This window comes from Pelodiscus sinensis, chromosome 2 (assembly GCF_052426305.1).
Source record: "Pelodiscus sinensis isolate ZL-2025 chromosome 2, ASM5242630v1, whole genome shotgun sequence".
Taxonomy (NCBI): Eukaryota; Metazoa; Chordata; order Testudines; family Trionychidae; genus Pelodiscus; species Pelodiscus sinensis.
This window is the reverse complement of record NC_143053.1, coordinates 141870929-141887072: the sequence shown is the minus strand read 5'-3', so window position 1 is coordinate 141887072 and position 16144 is coordinate 141870929. Positions and strand designations below refer to the sequence as shown.

The window sequence follows — 16144 nt, the reverse complement described above, 5'->3', positions numbered from 1 at the left end:
TTAGCACGGAGGCGGTGGGGATATAGCCCTGTTGCTGAAAGTCGGCGCATGTGAACAGTTTGTCGGCACTTTTGCCAACACTATACTTGTCGGTCCACCAGCTGCTTTTGCTTTGTCGCTAGGAGAGTGCGTCTGCTGACAAAACACTATTCACGCCTGGAGCGTCTGGCAGAACTTGTGTGCGCGCGCGTGTGTGTGTGTGTGTGGGGGGGGGGGGGTAAGCACCCACAAGCGACAAAAGTTCTATTGGTCAGACAAAGCCTTAGGTACCTGGGGAGGCAGCTGGGCACGTGGGGCCTTTTGAGAAGAGTCCCCCCCCCAAGGTCTCTTTTCCAACAGCTGCCCTGCTCTTGAGCCCCCCTGAGGGGAGACCGTGGGCTCCTCTGGCCCCAGGGCTTCCACCCCGCTCCGCTGGTGAGTGTGGCGGAGAAAATCACTTGCGGGGACCCGTGCGGATCGGCGCTGGGGCAAGGCGGAGGCGGGCAGCCGGCGAGCCGAGCCGAGGCCAGGAACAAAGGCGAGGCGGCGTGCAGAGCGCGCCGGCCGCCCCCCCCCGGGTGAGGAAATGGCTCTCACGTGAGGGAGGCGGCAGCCCGGGGACTCTCACCCCGCTCCCTGCCGGGGGAGGGAGCAGCAGGCGCCAACGCCCCATCGCCGAGCGCCCAGCCGGAAGACAATGCCCACCAGCTTCACCGTGGTGCCCGTGGAGGGGCAGGAGCCGCAGCCCAGCCGGCCCCCGGAGGAGGAGAGCCAGCAGGCGGCGGAGAGCAGCTCCGGGCAGCCCGGTGAGTCGGCGGCCGCAGCCCCCTGCAGCTGCGGGGGAGCCGCGCACCTGAGGGCGGCAGCCCCTGGCCCTGCGGGCGGGCAGCGGGGCCTTTCGGTCATTTGGGGGCAGCCTCCGGAGCCCCCTCCCCGCAGCAGCGCTCGGCAGGGGCCCTTCAGCCGCGCGCGCTGCACCCCGGGCCACGCAGCTGCCTGGCTCACACGCGAGCCAGGTGAGCGGGAAGCGTCGCTGGGCGCTGGCGGCAGCGGGCTGGGGTGGGGGCGTCTCCGGGCGCCGCGCGGGAGGGGCCAGTGCAGGGGCTTTTGGATTCTCTTTGTTTCTAGCTGTTCCTCCAGGTGGCCTTAGAACAGCTACAGACAGCAAGCGGCGAGCCCAGCCACGTCTCCCCGGGCGCCTGCTGGGTTGGCAGGCAAGGAGGTGCTCTCTGGGACTGGGCTTGCGCTGGGGCTGCTGCCCATCGGGGGGCAAGAGAAATGAGGCAGTGGGCAGGATGCCCAAGGGAGTAGAGGGAATGAGCCAGTGGTCAGCTGCGCACCATAGATTAAAGAATCAAGCAGCAGGGATTTATCTTAAGGGGAAGAAGCTGTGGGAACTGTGCTAAAAGTATGTGGGGAGAAAGGGAGTAAGTGTGTGTGTGTGTGTGTGTGTTTGTGTGGAGTGGGGAAATATAAGGAAGAACAAGAGTAACCCATGTTACTAACTGTTGTCCTCTCCTCCCCAAAAAAGACACATGTAAATGGTTCTGAATATTAGATGCCCATATGAGCAATTGCTGTAATTTGCTACAGAGATAAAGAGGAGGAAAGGGGTTGAACAGGAGGGAAAGTGGTCAGCAAATGTTGGGGAGATGGTACATAGGCTATCATTGGTAAAGATGGGGTCCACAATGCTACTGCCCTTAGGCCACATATGTGTTCAGCAATGCAAACCGCTTGTAAGGACTATACACAGATTATTTCCTGCGGTGCTGGACAGCCTCTTTACACTAAGCAGTGGATGCCAGTAATTAAGACTACTAGGTGCTGCCACCAAAACTGCATCTGCCTGAATGGCAGTGATTCAGGTATCAGAGGGGTAGCCGTGTTAGTCTGAATCTGCAAAAGCGACGAGGAGTCCTGTGGCACCTTATAGACTAACTGAAGTGTAGGAGCATAAGCTTTCGTGGGCAAAGACCCACTTCGTCAGATGCATGACGAAGTGCATGACATGCATCTGACGAAGTGGGTCTTTGCCCACGAAAGCTTATGCTCCTACACTTCAGTTAGTCTATAAGGTGCGACAGGACTCCTCGTCGCTTTTAGTGATTCAGGTGTTAGGGAAGAGCAAGACAGTACACTTGTTTACAGGAAAAGACAGATAAAGGAAACTAACCAATTCTGTAATGGGGTTAAATAGTCATCTTGAAGATTGTCTTGAAATTGATAGAGAGTAATTGAACCATATACTTTCCACCAAATCATCCTTCTTTAATTTTAAATTCCATTAAAATTATTTCCTCTGTTTGGAGCATATTACAGCAGCAATTTTCAGACTGTCGTCTTTGGATCATTGATAGGTCACATGGTTCTGGATCTTCCCCTTGTTTCCAGTTGCTAAACTGTTTTAAAGATAGCTGTAAATACATTGAATACTTTCCTTGTGTTACTTTTCCATATAAGTAGGGCCCTACCAAATTCATGGCCATGAAAAATGTGTCATGGACTGTGAAGTTTGGTGTCCCCCTATAAAATCTGGTCTTTTGTGTGGTTTTATTCTTTACTACCCAGATTTCAAGGGGGAGACCAGCATTTCTCAAATTTGGGGTCCTGACCTAAAGAAAAGAGTATTTCCACTCTTTCTGCCGCTTTGACTTGAGAGCTGGGTGGCTGAAGAGTGCCAGCAGCTCTGCAGGCAACAGTGCAGAAATAAGGGTGGCAATACCATACCATGCTATCTAGGGATGTTAGCAGATAGCCATTTAAACAATTAACCGATAAGCCTGGGCATGTAGCCTGGGTTAATCCAAACAACTACACATAACTGCCCTCCCGGGGGGGAGGGGAGTGGACAGGTTGGGGAAGAGAACAGGTGGGATGTCAGAGCAGCCCCTGAACATTGGGAATTTGGACCTTGTTTACAGGGGCTGCTGCTACAGAGAAGTCTCTGTCTGCAGCAGATCCAGGCTAAATGTGGACAGAAGTTGCTCTGTGGGATGCTGGTGCAGCTTCTGTCTATGGGGAGCTCAGGTCCCCACGTGGACAAGGGCTGTTGCCACCCCACGCTGCTGTCTCTCCATCAGAGGCAGCAGGCAGGAGCCTGTCTGTGTGGGGAGCCTCATACAGAGGCAGCTCCCCAGGAATGGGGCTGGGAGTGCACTGGCTGCTGGCCTCACCCCCGGGAAGTATTTTAGTAACCGCATAACTGCTAAAAATTGTTGTGGCTACATAAATACTAAAATACACAATATCTAACAGCCCTAATGCTGTCCTTATTTCTGTAGTGCTGCTGGTGGTGACTTTGACTTTAGAGGTGGGTTCCCAGCCAGCAGCTAGTGCTCTCTAGCAGTGCAGCTTTGAAGGCAGCGCTGTCGCCAGCAGCAGTGCAAAAGTAAGGGTAGAGACTTGCCTGCTGACAGGGAGGATGGGGCAAAAGGGCAACTGCCCCAGGACCCAGGCGTTTTCCCTAGCAGTACCCTCAGTGCCGGCAGGGTGCCCCTTGGAGTGGTGCCACCATGGCACCTCAGTTCCTTCTTGCTGGATGCTCCAACGAAGGGGAAGCGGGGGGGAGTCGAATGGACATGAGCAACACATCTCGAAGAAGGGCCTGGGGTCCTGGCCATTGCTACTGTGGCAACCAGGTCCTTTAAATCACTACTGGAGCACTGGGCAGTGTGCTCTGGGTGATTCTGAGGGCTGGATAGGGATTTGGGGGGGAGGCATGGTGCATTCTGGGTGGTGCTGAGGGCTGTTCCCCAACCCAGCCCTTTTGAGATGTTAGTCTTAGAGAACTAGATTGAACAGATTCTTGTTTGGGGGATAAGGCAAATTCATTTACTGTCCCTAGCTAAAATTATCACACACACACGCACCAGCCACAGTTGTTCATGATAGTCCACTGACCAGACAATCTAGACATGAGGAGGGAAGCCAGGTCATGTAGGTGCACACCAATGCTCCTGGAGGATGATTGTAGAACCAAAAGACCCAACCCTATGGTTTTCCACTAGGGATATTAAAAATTGTGTATTGGGGTAACCATGTAACTGCTGAAACTCTCAGGGATTACACAATTACCCATGCAGAGGGCTCTGCAGCATATAGCTTAGCTTTATACGGCAGAGCCCGTAGTGAAACCTCCCTGTAAGTGGGGCTGCCAGCCCCTGCCAGCCCAGCTCCACTTCCAGGAAGGAGGCTTTGCTGAGGCCCTTGCCAGCCTGGCCTGGCTTTGCTCCCGGGGAAGAGGCTTTGCTGTGGCAGTGAAACCTCCTCTGGAGGGGAGCTGGCAGCCCTTGACAGCCCAGCTCTTCTCCCAGGGAGGAAGCTTTGCTGAGTGTAACCGACACCGTTAACTGATAAGCATCCGCTTATCGGTTAAATGGTCAAAACAGTTACACTCAAGCATCCCTATTTTGCACCCATTTTTAAAAATATGTTTTAGCCCATAGATTTTGTCCTGTCCCACTGCCCCAGGGCATTGTATGACCATGAATCATTTGTTAATGGCAAATGCAACTTTGCTCTTTTCCATGAGGGTATGTCTACACTACCACCCTAGTTCAAACTAGGGTGGTAATGTAGGCAACCGGAGTTGCAAATGAAGCCCGGGATTTGAATTTCCCGGGCTTCATTTGCATAAAGCCGGGCGCCGCCATTTTTAAATGTACGCTAGTGCAGACTCCGTGCCGCACGGCTACACGTGGCATGGAGTCCGCACTAGCGGACATTTAAAAATGGCGGCGCCCGGCTTTATGCAAATGAAGCCCGGGAAATTCAAATCCCGGGCTTCATTTGCAACTCCGGTTGCCTACATTACCACCCTAGTTCGAACTAGGGTGGTAGTGTAGACATACCCTGATAGTTTTTGTTTGTGTGGGTTCTTTTGCAGGACTTGTCCAAGTTGTTCTTTGACCACGAGGGTGGTTCTGGCAGCTGGTCATTGAGATGGACTGGCATTGGGGGCGTATCCCATTACATTCCCCCCCCACACACACACAAACACATTAACACTTTTAAGCAAGACTACACATGCACCCAACTTTAAACAGAGTTGAAGCAACACAAAGTTAAAAATGGGGTTTCATTTACAATATGGAGTCACTTCTAGTTACAATGTATTAAAAAGGAATTGTAGTAACAGATTCTTCAAAGGCGCTTCTTGACAAGCTACTAATAAATGTATCCAAATGTGGTTAACACTGTTTCATTTATAAATTCCCATTCATAAAAATTGGTCTGTGATTCATGAGGTTGCATAACATCACATTGGTACATAATTTCCTGAATAATAAAAGATTGTTTAATTACAGCAAAGTCATTGTAGGTGTACAGTAATATTGGTAGATATTCTTCATTAAAAGGGTGATTTAATTCTTCAGCCCTACAGAGGCCCTGCTTCTTTTAAAAGTGTGGAGCCAGCCCCCTCCTACCTTGCTCTGGCAAGTCTGTCATCCCTCTTGGGTAGAGGTACTGAAACCCCACTACAGTAGCCTTGAGCCCCCCCCCCCCCCAGCTCCTTTTTTGCTCAGAACTCCTACAATTGTAACTCTCTGAAATATCAGGTTTAAATAATGAAATTTACAATTTTAAAAATCCTGTGACCGTGGAATTGACCAAAATGGACTGTGAGTTTGGTAGGGCCCTATGTATTAGAAACTGCTGTAGATCAGGATGAGAAATAATTTTTCATGTGGGGGCACTCCAATAATTTTGTTCAAGGTCCACACTTTTCCATGAAATGGAGGAGGTGCAGGGTCTGTGATGGCGGTTGGGTGCAGAAGGAAGCTTGGGATAGGGGATTGGGATGCAGGAGAGGATGTGGGATCTGGGAGAGAGTCTGGGTGAAGGAGGAGGTTGTGACCTGGGGAAGGTGACTGGGGTGCAGAAGGGGGTTCAGGGGAAGATTCTAACCTGGTAAAGTGGTACAAGAGGAAATGTGGGATGGAGGAGGGGGTTGTGACCGAGAGGAGAGGTACAGGAGGGAGTATGGCATTTGGGAGAGGATTGTGACCTGGGGCTGAGGTGTAGGGGGCAGGAGATTGAGGTGCAGGATCTAGGAGTGGGTAGGAGTATAGCAAGGGCACAGAGGGTTGGGGGCAGGAAGAGTTTGGGGTGCCAGAGGCAAACTCTGGCCAGGAGGCACTTACCAGAATGGCTCCCAGCCAGCAGGTTTCTCAGCCTGGCTAAAGCTATTGCAGGCTGGATCTGGTGGCTTGGCAGGCTGAATCCAGCCTATGGACTGTATTTTGCCTGCCTCAGCAGTAGATACTGGGAAATGTTAGAACGTTAGGAAAACGGGATGTGCCTGGATGTGCTCCACCCCCCACCTCCCTATACATTCCCACACACAGTCCTCTGTCCCCTTCTCACCCCCCAACCCTGACTCCTGCATCCCCCATGTCCCCAGCCCCTCCTTAAGGATGCGAACAACTCTGGGTAAATGCGCTAGTTGGTTATACATTTTTATGGGCATCATAGTATGAAGGCATGGGGTAGTAGGATAAAGGAATGTCTGAGAAATCAGTTTAATAATTTCCAACTACATGTGCTTGAAGATTCTCTAGGTAGAGTATAAACTGAGTTAAGACTTTTGGTGGTCTGAATTGAAGCATTTTTACAATTCTTAAAAACTGTTCCAACAGGTATCTATTTTAACTGTACTTTCTAGAATTTCTATTTGTTGGGTACATTGTTCTTTCCAAGTTTGACTGTTTTTATTCCAGGCTATATTTAAAAGGTTCTGCTATTAATTGAAGAAGAACTTGGATATGAAAAGCATTGCATACTATCTAACTGCCCTTATACTCCAAGATCATTTTGCACCAGATTTCGCTAAAAGTGAAGTAATCATTCTGTTACCAAGCAACATCTATAGATCAAACACTGAACATAAGGAATAATGCCTTACGGGAGAATATTTCTTTTTTTTTTTTTTGGATATATGAAACTACAATTTTTGCATGTAAATAATGAAAACGTATTTTACCTGGGGCTAATTCTGCTAAAGAATATTCTCTGAAAAATAATATATTTATTGTCAAATAAAAAGAGGAAATCAAAGGCAAATAGAAGAAGGGGAAAGGACTGTGGTCATTAACTTGTCAAAACATCTAACTCCTCTCAGCTTCAAATATCCCAGGCAGAAAAGGGATTTAACTTCTGCCATCTTCTTGACATTGGTGGTTCCAGTCAGAATCACAGATAAGAAAAGTAAACAAGTTGACTTTTTTAAAAAATAGGTCATGTTAATTGATAATTTAAACTTTAGTCTATTGGTCTATTGTGGAATGATCCTAGCAAAGAGTAATGTCTTCCCTTAGTTTTCTGTATGGTTTGCATTCAGTATTCTGAAGTGGTTTTTGCCTTTGTTTTTTTTAACTGTGTGCCAGACAGATTGTGTTAATTTCATGGCCATTTCATCCAATGAAAGACTAAAAACACACATTTTTTTATCAGAAGCATCTTGGATACCTTTTTAAACAGTTTGTTTTGTTTAGCAAATTGGATGAAACAATGAACAATACAGGGAAGTATTAGTACAGCAATATTAGAGTAATAGTGCCAATGTTTTCTCACTAAAGTTAAAACAGGAACAGAATACTCTGACATTTCATGAAATGGGAGGTGGTGGTTCAAGACTCCTTTTGTATGTATTTTTGTTTGTTTTTCCATAAATTTTGTGGCAGAATTTTAATAAGTGACTTCTGTGGGTATTCTGTAGTACATCTAGTGAATAGTTTATACTTATGTACCTAGGGCTTATATACTAGAATTTAGGTTTTGTTTAATTTTGTTACTACAAATGTTTTCTGTTATGGTGCAGAGGTAGTTAAACTGAAGCACAGTTAAACTTGGAATCTATGATGTAACTTTAACAGGAGATTTAAGCCTTTATTATAAACTTTGAGTACTATTTGACTTTTTCATGGTGGATTGAGCAAAAATGAATTGATAGACGAATTGTACAAATTTCATCCCTTTTGGCAATTGCATTAGATTATTTAATCCTTCTTTGTAACCTTTTTGTAACATTTCTCTGCAGTGTGTTCTATGTCTGCATTATTTTTTGTGCCAATTGCTCAAATATCAGTTATACTTTGGTAATAATAGTTTCTAGATTATGTTGTTATATTTTAGCTATAACTGCACATTTGTGTGCGAGGCTGAACTTACTGAAACCGATGATAGATTTGCTATGGCATGAGCAGGGAGGGACAAAAACTCTTGCCAAATACCTCTGAGCCTAGGAGATAACGTCCTGAGCTGGAAAAGAGGAGATAAGGAATTCAAATCTCATTTTTAAGGTCTGTTTAAATTCTCATGAAGTTTGCTAGCCTTATTATTCATTAAGGCCATGTCTACACTACCACTTATGTCAGCAACATTAATGTTGCTCGAGTGACATTTTTTCTGGCATAAATGGTATTGTGCACATCCCTCTGGGGGTGAACTTCTCCTGCTGACATAACTGCCTCCACTTGTTGAGGTGGTTTTATAATGTTGATGGGTGAGCTCTTTCCCATCAGAATAGAGGAACTACAGGTTGGACCTCCCTGGTCTGGCACCCTCGGAACTTGACTGGTCCCGAACTAGGGGATTTGCCGGACTAGGGGAGGTCTCTAGTCTCCTGGCCTGTGCTAAGCTGCTGCTTCACCTTTTACCCACACTCCCCAATAGGGCTCCAGCCTGCTCCGCTGTTGCCTGCTCACTCTCTGGGCCAGAGCTCTCTAACTCTTGCTAGTCCCACTGCTGCTGGGCTGGAGCTACCTGTCCGCTGCAGGGGCTGGAGCTGCATGGCTGGAGCCAGAGCTCTCTAGCTGGTTCCAGGGCAGGAGCTACGCATATGTGGCTGGAGCTTCCTGGCTACCACCAGGGCCAGAATTAATGGCCTCCGCTAGCCCCCTGCTACTGCCCAGATGATGGGGCCAGATTTCCCTGCTGCACGTTCCCGCCCCCGCCCCCCGTTCCCGAGGTGGGTTCCTGGGTGAGTCTTCAGCTGCCCTGCTGCACTCCTGCTCCATGGCCAGACCTCTGTATACCCGGACTTTACGGTTCAGGAACATCTGTGGTTCTGCCAGATCATGGATGTTGCTGGACCAGAGAGTCCCAGTTAAGGGAGGAATGACCTGATAGCAGCACAATTGCATTAGTGCAGCTGTGCTGTTATAAGCGATAATGTCTACTACAGACATTGCCTAAAGGTAGGTTTCTGCTTAAATGCTGCAGCTGTGTCCCTGCAGTGCTTCAGTGTAGATATTACTAATGTTGACATGTGGGGTTCTCCCATCAGTGAAGGTAATCCACCCAGGGCTAGCAACAGATTTTGCTGGGCCCTGAGCAAATTGGGGTCGCGTAGGGTGGTGGGGCGGGACTCAGCTCCAGGCCCCCAGAAGGGGTTGGTCTTTAGGCAGAAGTGGCAGCACTGAGGCTAGCATCCCACTCCACCTCTTAGTGCCAAACTATATTGGTAAGCACAAATCCTGGATTTTATCCCTCATTCTGGGAAAAGGGGTATGGATCGTGGTGTTTCAATCATCTGGCAACCCTATTGCAGGGGTCTGAGCCCTGCTCCCTACCTGCAGGGATCTGAGGGACTTTGCTGCCTTTGTGGAGTCTCATCGCATCTCCCGGTTCCTCCATGTAAGCTGGCATCTGGGGGCGGAGGAAAGTTAGGTAACATAAAAATTTGAAATCTGGAAAATGAATAGTTAAGATGAACGTTCACTCTATGTGGGGTGAAAGTTCTGGTCAGAGTAAGTGGGGGAGGGGCCTAATTTAGAGGAGAAGAACATTGTGTAAACCCAGAGCATGGCTTGGCAAACAGGGGCAGGATGCCAGCTGGTAGGTAGCAAAAGTGAGGGTAACAGCTTGGACTGCATAATCAAGGTGGTAAGTACAAATAGAAATAATTTCTTGCTGGTACTGTACTCACAGTACAGGCACAAAGAGGGCATGTGACTTGATTTCTCCTTATGACTCTTCCCCAAACTGTCCCCAGGTCGGGGCCTTCACGCTTTTGCTGTCACCTGTGACAGCCTCCTTCCCTGTCTTCAATTTCATAAACTGCATCTGTTAAACAGGAAAAGTCCATTAAGAGTAGGCAAGTGTTTTTCAGGGTCCACTGTGAGCTAAGGGTTCCTTAATGGGCAATTAAACTTGACTTGTCCTTTATGTGCTCGCTAAATACCTTGTGGGCATTACCACAGGAGCAAATATTAAACCTAGCTAATATTCATAATGTCACATACCAAGATGAGTATACATGCATAGGAATAGCATAATCATAAGTACCAGCAATTTCACATATATGACTATTCCCAAAAGAGATTCTGAAAAATCACACCATGTATCTGAGACCCTGTGTGTCAACATTATGCTCCACTGGTGCTTAGTTATCTATTGTGTAACAGGCGAGAGAGAGTCAGTCACAGTCACATGACTCTGCTTAGATTAAATGGGCAAGGTTAATTTTTAGCTGTTCAGGTTTGACTGTTGCTTTGAGCCTGAGGGCATACCTGGCACTCAGTCAGGTTAACGGGCTTCAGTGTTCCTTTGGGGTTAACTTATTAATGTTCATGAACCTGGTATGTGAGGGGGTGGTTTAAAAGATAACAGATTTTTTAGTTTGCTAATCTGTGAACCTTTTCCTCTTTGAGCTTTATTTATGTATTGTTGGTCATAATGTGGAGGGTATCCTTGTGCTCATGAGACTGTGTATGTGTCTTGTAGTGCTCATCTGAACACAAGTGGTAAGGAATTTTTTTTACCAGTAAGTGTGGACTGATTGTTTTCTCTGAGAAGGCATGTATTTTTTTTTTCATGTACACACTGATTTATGAAGAAAACAATTGAGGCTGTTAAACTTTCTTCAGATTCCTGTAGTGATTAAATTAGGGATGTTAGATACCATGTAACTGAATTATCGTGTACCACATCAAATCTAGTGATTACACAACTATTTGATAGTCCCGGGGTGGGGACAGCAGCCAGTGTGCTCCTTGTCCCAGTCCTGGGGAACCCCTTGGTACCCTGCGCCACTGCCTCTGTATCAGAGACAGCAGTGTGGGGTGGCAGGGAGGAGTCAGTCTGCGAGAGGAGCCGGTTTTAAAATCTCTGATAAGAGGCAGCAGGATGGGGTAGCAGCAGCCCCTCTGCGGGGAGCTCAAGCTCCCAGTAGACAGAGGTTGTGCTGGCATCCCACGGAGCAGCCTCTGTCCACGAGCCTGGGGCCACCATCAACAGAGGCTGCTCCACAGCAGCTATCTTTTAAGTTGGCTCTCCTTGAGCACTGGCTCCTGTCTGATACCCCGCCCCCCCTTCCAAATCTGTGGGAGTCAGTGGCAGGGGGCAGCAACTCCATGGGAGTTGATATGCATGGGGAGCTGGCTTAAAAGTGCTTGTAGTTGACAGGATTAACCAATAAGCCTAGGTTTATTGGTTAATCCTGTCGTCGACTATATGTTGACATCCCTAGATGAAATGGGCACTTGTATATACACACATCAACATTCTTAACTACTCATTCCCCCCCTCCCCAAATATGTAGTATTCAGTCTGTTTATATGGAATGTGGGTGTTGGGGGAGGAATCATTTCAGCTAATGTATGATTTATTAAAAGACAAATTTACCTGGGACTGTACTCTAAACTGTGTTAGGTATTGTACCTAAACACAGCATTTCAATGGGAGAGTGAGCTTGCTTTATAGGAACAGAACAGACCCCTGAAACTCTTACCACAAAAGTAGTCCACAGTCATGCAAATAGTCCCATTCTCTTCAGTGGGTTTGATAGAATGATTAAGGTTTCTATAGGCTTAGGTTCCAAGTTTATAAGTGTTCTGGATGAAACTGGTAATGTCTAAGCCAGTGGTTCCCAAACTTTTCAGCATCATGCCCCCTTTTTGATTTTTGAGAAACCCTCATGCCCCGCTGCCCCTCAACATCAAAACTTGTTGGAAAAAAAAAAAAGGAACTGACCACGACTGAAAAACAAAAATAGTAGCAAAACTTGGGGGGGGGGGAGGGGCAGCAGCTGGGTTGCCTCAAGCCCCCCTGACACTTCTTCATTCCCCCCCAGGGAGGCATGCCCCCAGTTTGGGAACCCATGGCCTAAGCTGTCAGATCAGAAGGAGCTTCGTTCGAATAAAGGTGGGTAGATGTGTGATAAGTCATAGCTCCGTTGCCTACATGAGGAACATATTTTCAGAAAAGCTTTTGGCAGATTTCTGAGGCAGCTGGTTTAAGTCTGTCAATTCTGGCATTATAATTTTGATTTATAGTTCTCTCTCCCACAAAGCTGGAAAATAAGGCATTTGTTTTCTTTGTTTTGCTGCTCAAGTTCCAGTTAACAAAATTCATGGTAGATTAGTCCTGCTGATCCAGAAACTCTGGTCTCCTCCAGCCTAGGCACAGAGTTGAGATAACAACTGCTCCTCAGCAGAGCTACACAGGCGCTGCTAACAGCTCAGCTCTGGGAGGGCTCACCTACAAGGCCACTGACAGCCTGAAAGAGGACCAAAACCACAAATAAATCTGTTTTACTCTATATAAAAGTTTTACAAAGAGAAAGTTTGTAAGTTCACCGACTTTGTGAATGAAACAGAGAGATGCACAGTGGTTGCTCATCCATGGTAATAATCAGGGCTCAACAAACTGCTGAATCTACTTGCCTGTGGCGAGTAGATTTCAGCCAGTTGCTCCGTGCACCCCATTCACCAGCACTGCGCACATGAGCAGTGCTGGTCTGGCGCATGCGCGTTGTGGGGCTGGTGAGTAGCTCTCGCCAGGGTTTGTCAAGCCCTGGTAATAATTATTTACACTGAGCTAGATAATAAACAAAAGTGCTGTAAGTATACAAAGCAGGATTTAAGTGATTGCAAGTGAAAATAGACAAATCAAAGTATGTAACTAAGCCAAAATAAACAAATAAATCACACCAGCTAATCCTAATACAGGAAGAAACTTGTTACATGTGAATTTTTACCTTAATAGTTGTTTTAATTATCTCTTTCACAAGCTATGCCCAATCTTTCCCCCGATCAGTCTTCGCTGTTTCCAGCAGGTATCTTGAGTGGTAAGACAAGGTCTCCTAGCCTCTGGCCACTCTGGCCTTTTGTTTGGTTTCCCTCTTTTATATCTCTTTTGCCCAAGGCAGGAATTATTTGTGTTCAGTTCAGACTTTTCTCACCTTAAGTGGAAAATTACCAGATCCAAAATGGGTTTCAGCATCAGCAACATGGTCATGTGTCTTTGTAAGACCAACCACAATTTGGGTTTACAGGAAAAACAAAAGCATTCATAGGCCATTGACTTGATCACCCAGCCATTAAATTCCTAAAGTATCACTAATGGCTTTTACTATAATATGTGGAGTAATAAAATAACATTTTATTTTATTATAATAATATTACTTAATATTTCTAACTTCAGTGCAAGAAAGATAGATGCACAAAAATCCAGTATATATTTGAGAGAGTTTGTCCATCCATCTGTTTCTTTAAGAACTCCTAAATAGTAAGAGCTAGGAACACTAAATTACTGTATACAGCTCCCTGTTATCATAACTTAAAGCAAGATAAAAGCTTGGTTGTGCCTGGAATGGAATGGGTGTGTGGCAGGGGTTTGGATCAGGGATTTGAGGTGTGGAAGGAGATTCAAGGCTGGGGCATACAGTCTGGGTGCAGAGGGTGGTGACTTCCAATTCTGGGATAGGTCTGGAGATGAGAGGGCTGTGGTGCTGGCTGGCTGCCCTGGGAAGAGAGGATTCCTTCAGTCCTTGCTTACCACAGCAGCTCAAGGCCGGCTGAGAGGCACCTCTCTGGTGGTGACAGTTTTGTGATGGGGCTGGCTTGGGGCTGGGGGAGGGACATCTGTCTCTCCCACCCCCGCCACAGCAAGTCTAGGGCTATATGTACTGGGTTCTGGGGAGGGGTGCTCTTCCTTAATCAGCCACATGCTCTGCTGTGGCTGGTGGGGAGAGATGCCTTTCCCCTGGCCATGGTGAGGCCTGTGGCAGAGCCAGTGGGAGAGGTGCCTCTTGCCCCTCCTTCTCTCCCAGCACTGCAAGATCCATGCTGGGGTAGAGGCATCTTTCCCTGCCTGAACAGGGTTTAATATGGAGCTGTGCAGCCAAGTGGCCGTGCAGCTTGCAGGGAATTTAGGGCACCAGTCGTTTGTCATGTGCTTAGTTATGTAACCATATAATAAAACTGTCAACATTTTGGGACATAGTACATGGATGAGATTTCTCTCATTAAGACTTTTAGCAACTACACATGACAAACATTTGCAAAGCACTACCATTGTATCCATTCCACTATAACGAAATGTACAGGAGGGGCAGGAACATTGAGGAATCACATAACTGCAGAGTATCTGGAAAGACAACTGGACTGAGACTCTTTCTAGCTCTGTCACTGGCCTGCTGTTTACCTTGGTCAACTCGCTCTACCTCTTTGTGCCTCAGTTCCCCATCTGTAAAATGGGGATAATGATGTAAAGCTTCTCAGGTGCTACTAATGAAATTCACTATGTAAAAGTTATTACTTAGTCGTGATAACAAACTGAAAGCCTAGGTCAGAGTGAAAATGACCCCAAACAAACATTTTTCTTTGTTTAAAAGCTATAAAACGGAACAGCAAAATACCATACATCTGGTCTACACTATAAAGTTAGATTGACGTAAGCTGCCTTGTGTTGACATGGCTGTGTATATGTCTATACTTAAACTTGCCTACCAGTGATTTAAGTGCCCTGCCATGCTCTCACAATAACACCACCTTCTCCAGCAGCACAGAGCCATGATTGATATACTTAGTTCAATGTAGCATAAATGCAAACACTGTTATTTATGTTGACCTGAACAATCCTCCAGCAGTTGTCCCAAAATGCCTGATCGTGACCATACAAAAACATAAGAACGGCCATACTGGGTCAGAACAAAGGTCAATCTAGCCCAGTATCCTGTCTTCCGACAGTGGCCAATGCCGGATGCCTCAGAAAGAGTGAACAGAACAAGGGAATCATCAAATGATCCATGACTGGGAACTCTGATCCAAGGGATCACGTACACCAGAAGCCTCCCATTTCTTTAAAGCCCAGTGAATTTTTTAAATGGCTTTTCCTGATTTTCCAGTTCATCAAGCACATCTAGCAGCTCTCCCTTGGCCTGGAATAGACAGGAGATCTTGGATTTCCTGAGGTCATGGGGAGAAGGCAAGCACAACTATGGACCAGCCATAGAAATGCGGTGCTCTGAGGATGCAGAATTACCGCTATGACAGGGACCTGCAGCAGTGCTGTGTGAAAGTGAAGGAACGATACCTGGCCCATCAGAAGCCCAGGGAGGTCAACAGTTGACCTGGTGCTGAGCTTAAGATCCCATCACCACCCTGCACACCACCACAGATACCACTGAGACTGAGGAGAATGAGTCAGAGGCCCCTGGCGTGAACATGAGGACAAAGAGGAGGAAGATGAGGGGATATTTGATGAAGGGGTCCAGCTATGCCACAACCAGGACTTGTTTGAAATTTCACTGCAGTCCAGTCAGTCCTGGCAGTTGAGCATAGACGATCCTCAGAGAGGGGAAGGATCCTTGGGTAAGCATGTAAATGTATTTCCCCATAGCAGATGTAGCTATTGACTTTGCATTAATGTAATTGTACTAGAAGAGAGAGTGTACAACCAAGAGAGGTAGCATTGCCTTCTGCTTTTCATTGCCCTGCCGAGTTAGGCCAGGGGAGGGCCACTTGGAGCAGTTTGTTTATGGCAACAGGGATATCTCTTGAAAGCTTCTGAGAGATCTTAATGAAACATTTATGGCAGTGCTCTGGAATCCTCCCTCCAAGTTTCTAGGCAGGGCTGCCTTATTTCTTCCTCTGTAGTAGGACACTTTCCCCACTGAACTCAGCATTAACTTTGGCAGGACCATTGCAGTACAGAGGCTAGCAGCATATGAGCCCAGGTGGCTTTGGGATGTCAGCAGAAGCTGTGCCCTCTTTGGCTTTCTTACCTTACAGGGTGAGAGATCAGCTAAAATCACCACTGCCTGTGAAAAACCGTGCCAAAGTCATGCTGTTGTCCTACGCTCATAGTTTTATGCAAACAGTTAATTCCTTGTTTCCCTCACCTCTGGTGGCTCCTATTCACCATGGCTTGATCTGAG

The 16144-nt window shown here is 47.0% G+C and overlaps 1 protein-coding gene across 2 annotated transcripts in view; it reads left to right on the top strand.

The window, feature by feature from the left end:
• The first annotated feature begins 256 nt into the window (after nt 1–256).
• SLC12A7 (solute carrier family 12 member 7) overlaps nt 257–16144 on the top strand; it is a 164649-nt gene continuing 148761 nt past the window's right edge. Inside the window, exon 1 of one of the 2 annotated variants that reach the window (XM_075921508.2) lies at nt 257–785. In XM_075921508.2, the coding sequence (XP_075777623.1) occupies nt 677–785 (109 nt within the window). In that variant the 5' untranslated portion in view covers nt 257–676. The remainder of the gene's footprint in view (nt 786–16144) is intronic. The other variant, XM_075921509.2, reaches the window with a different exon arrangement.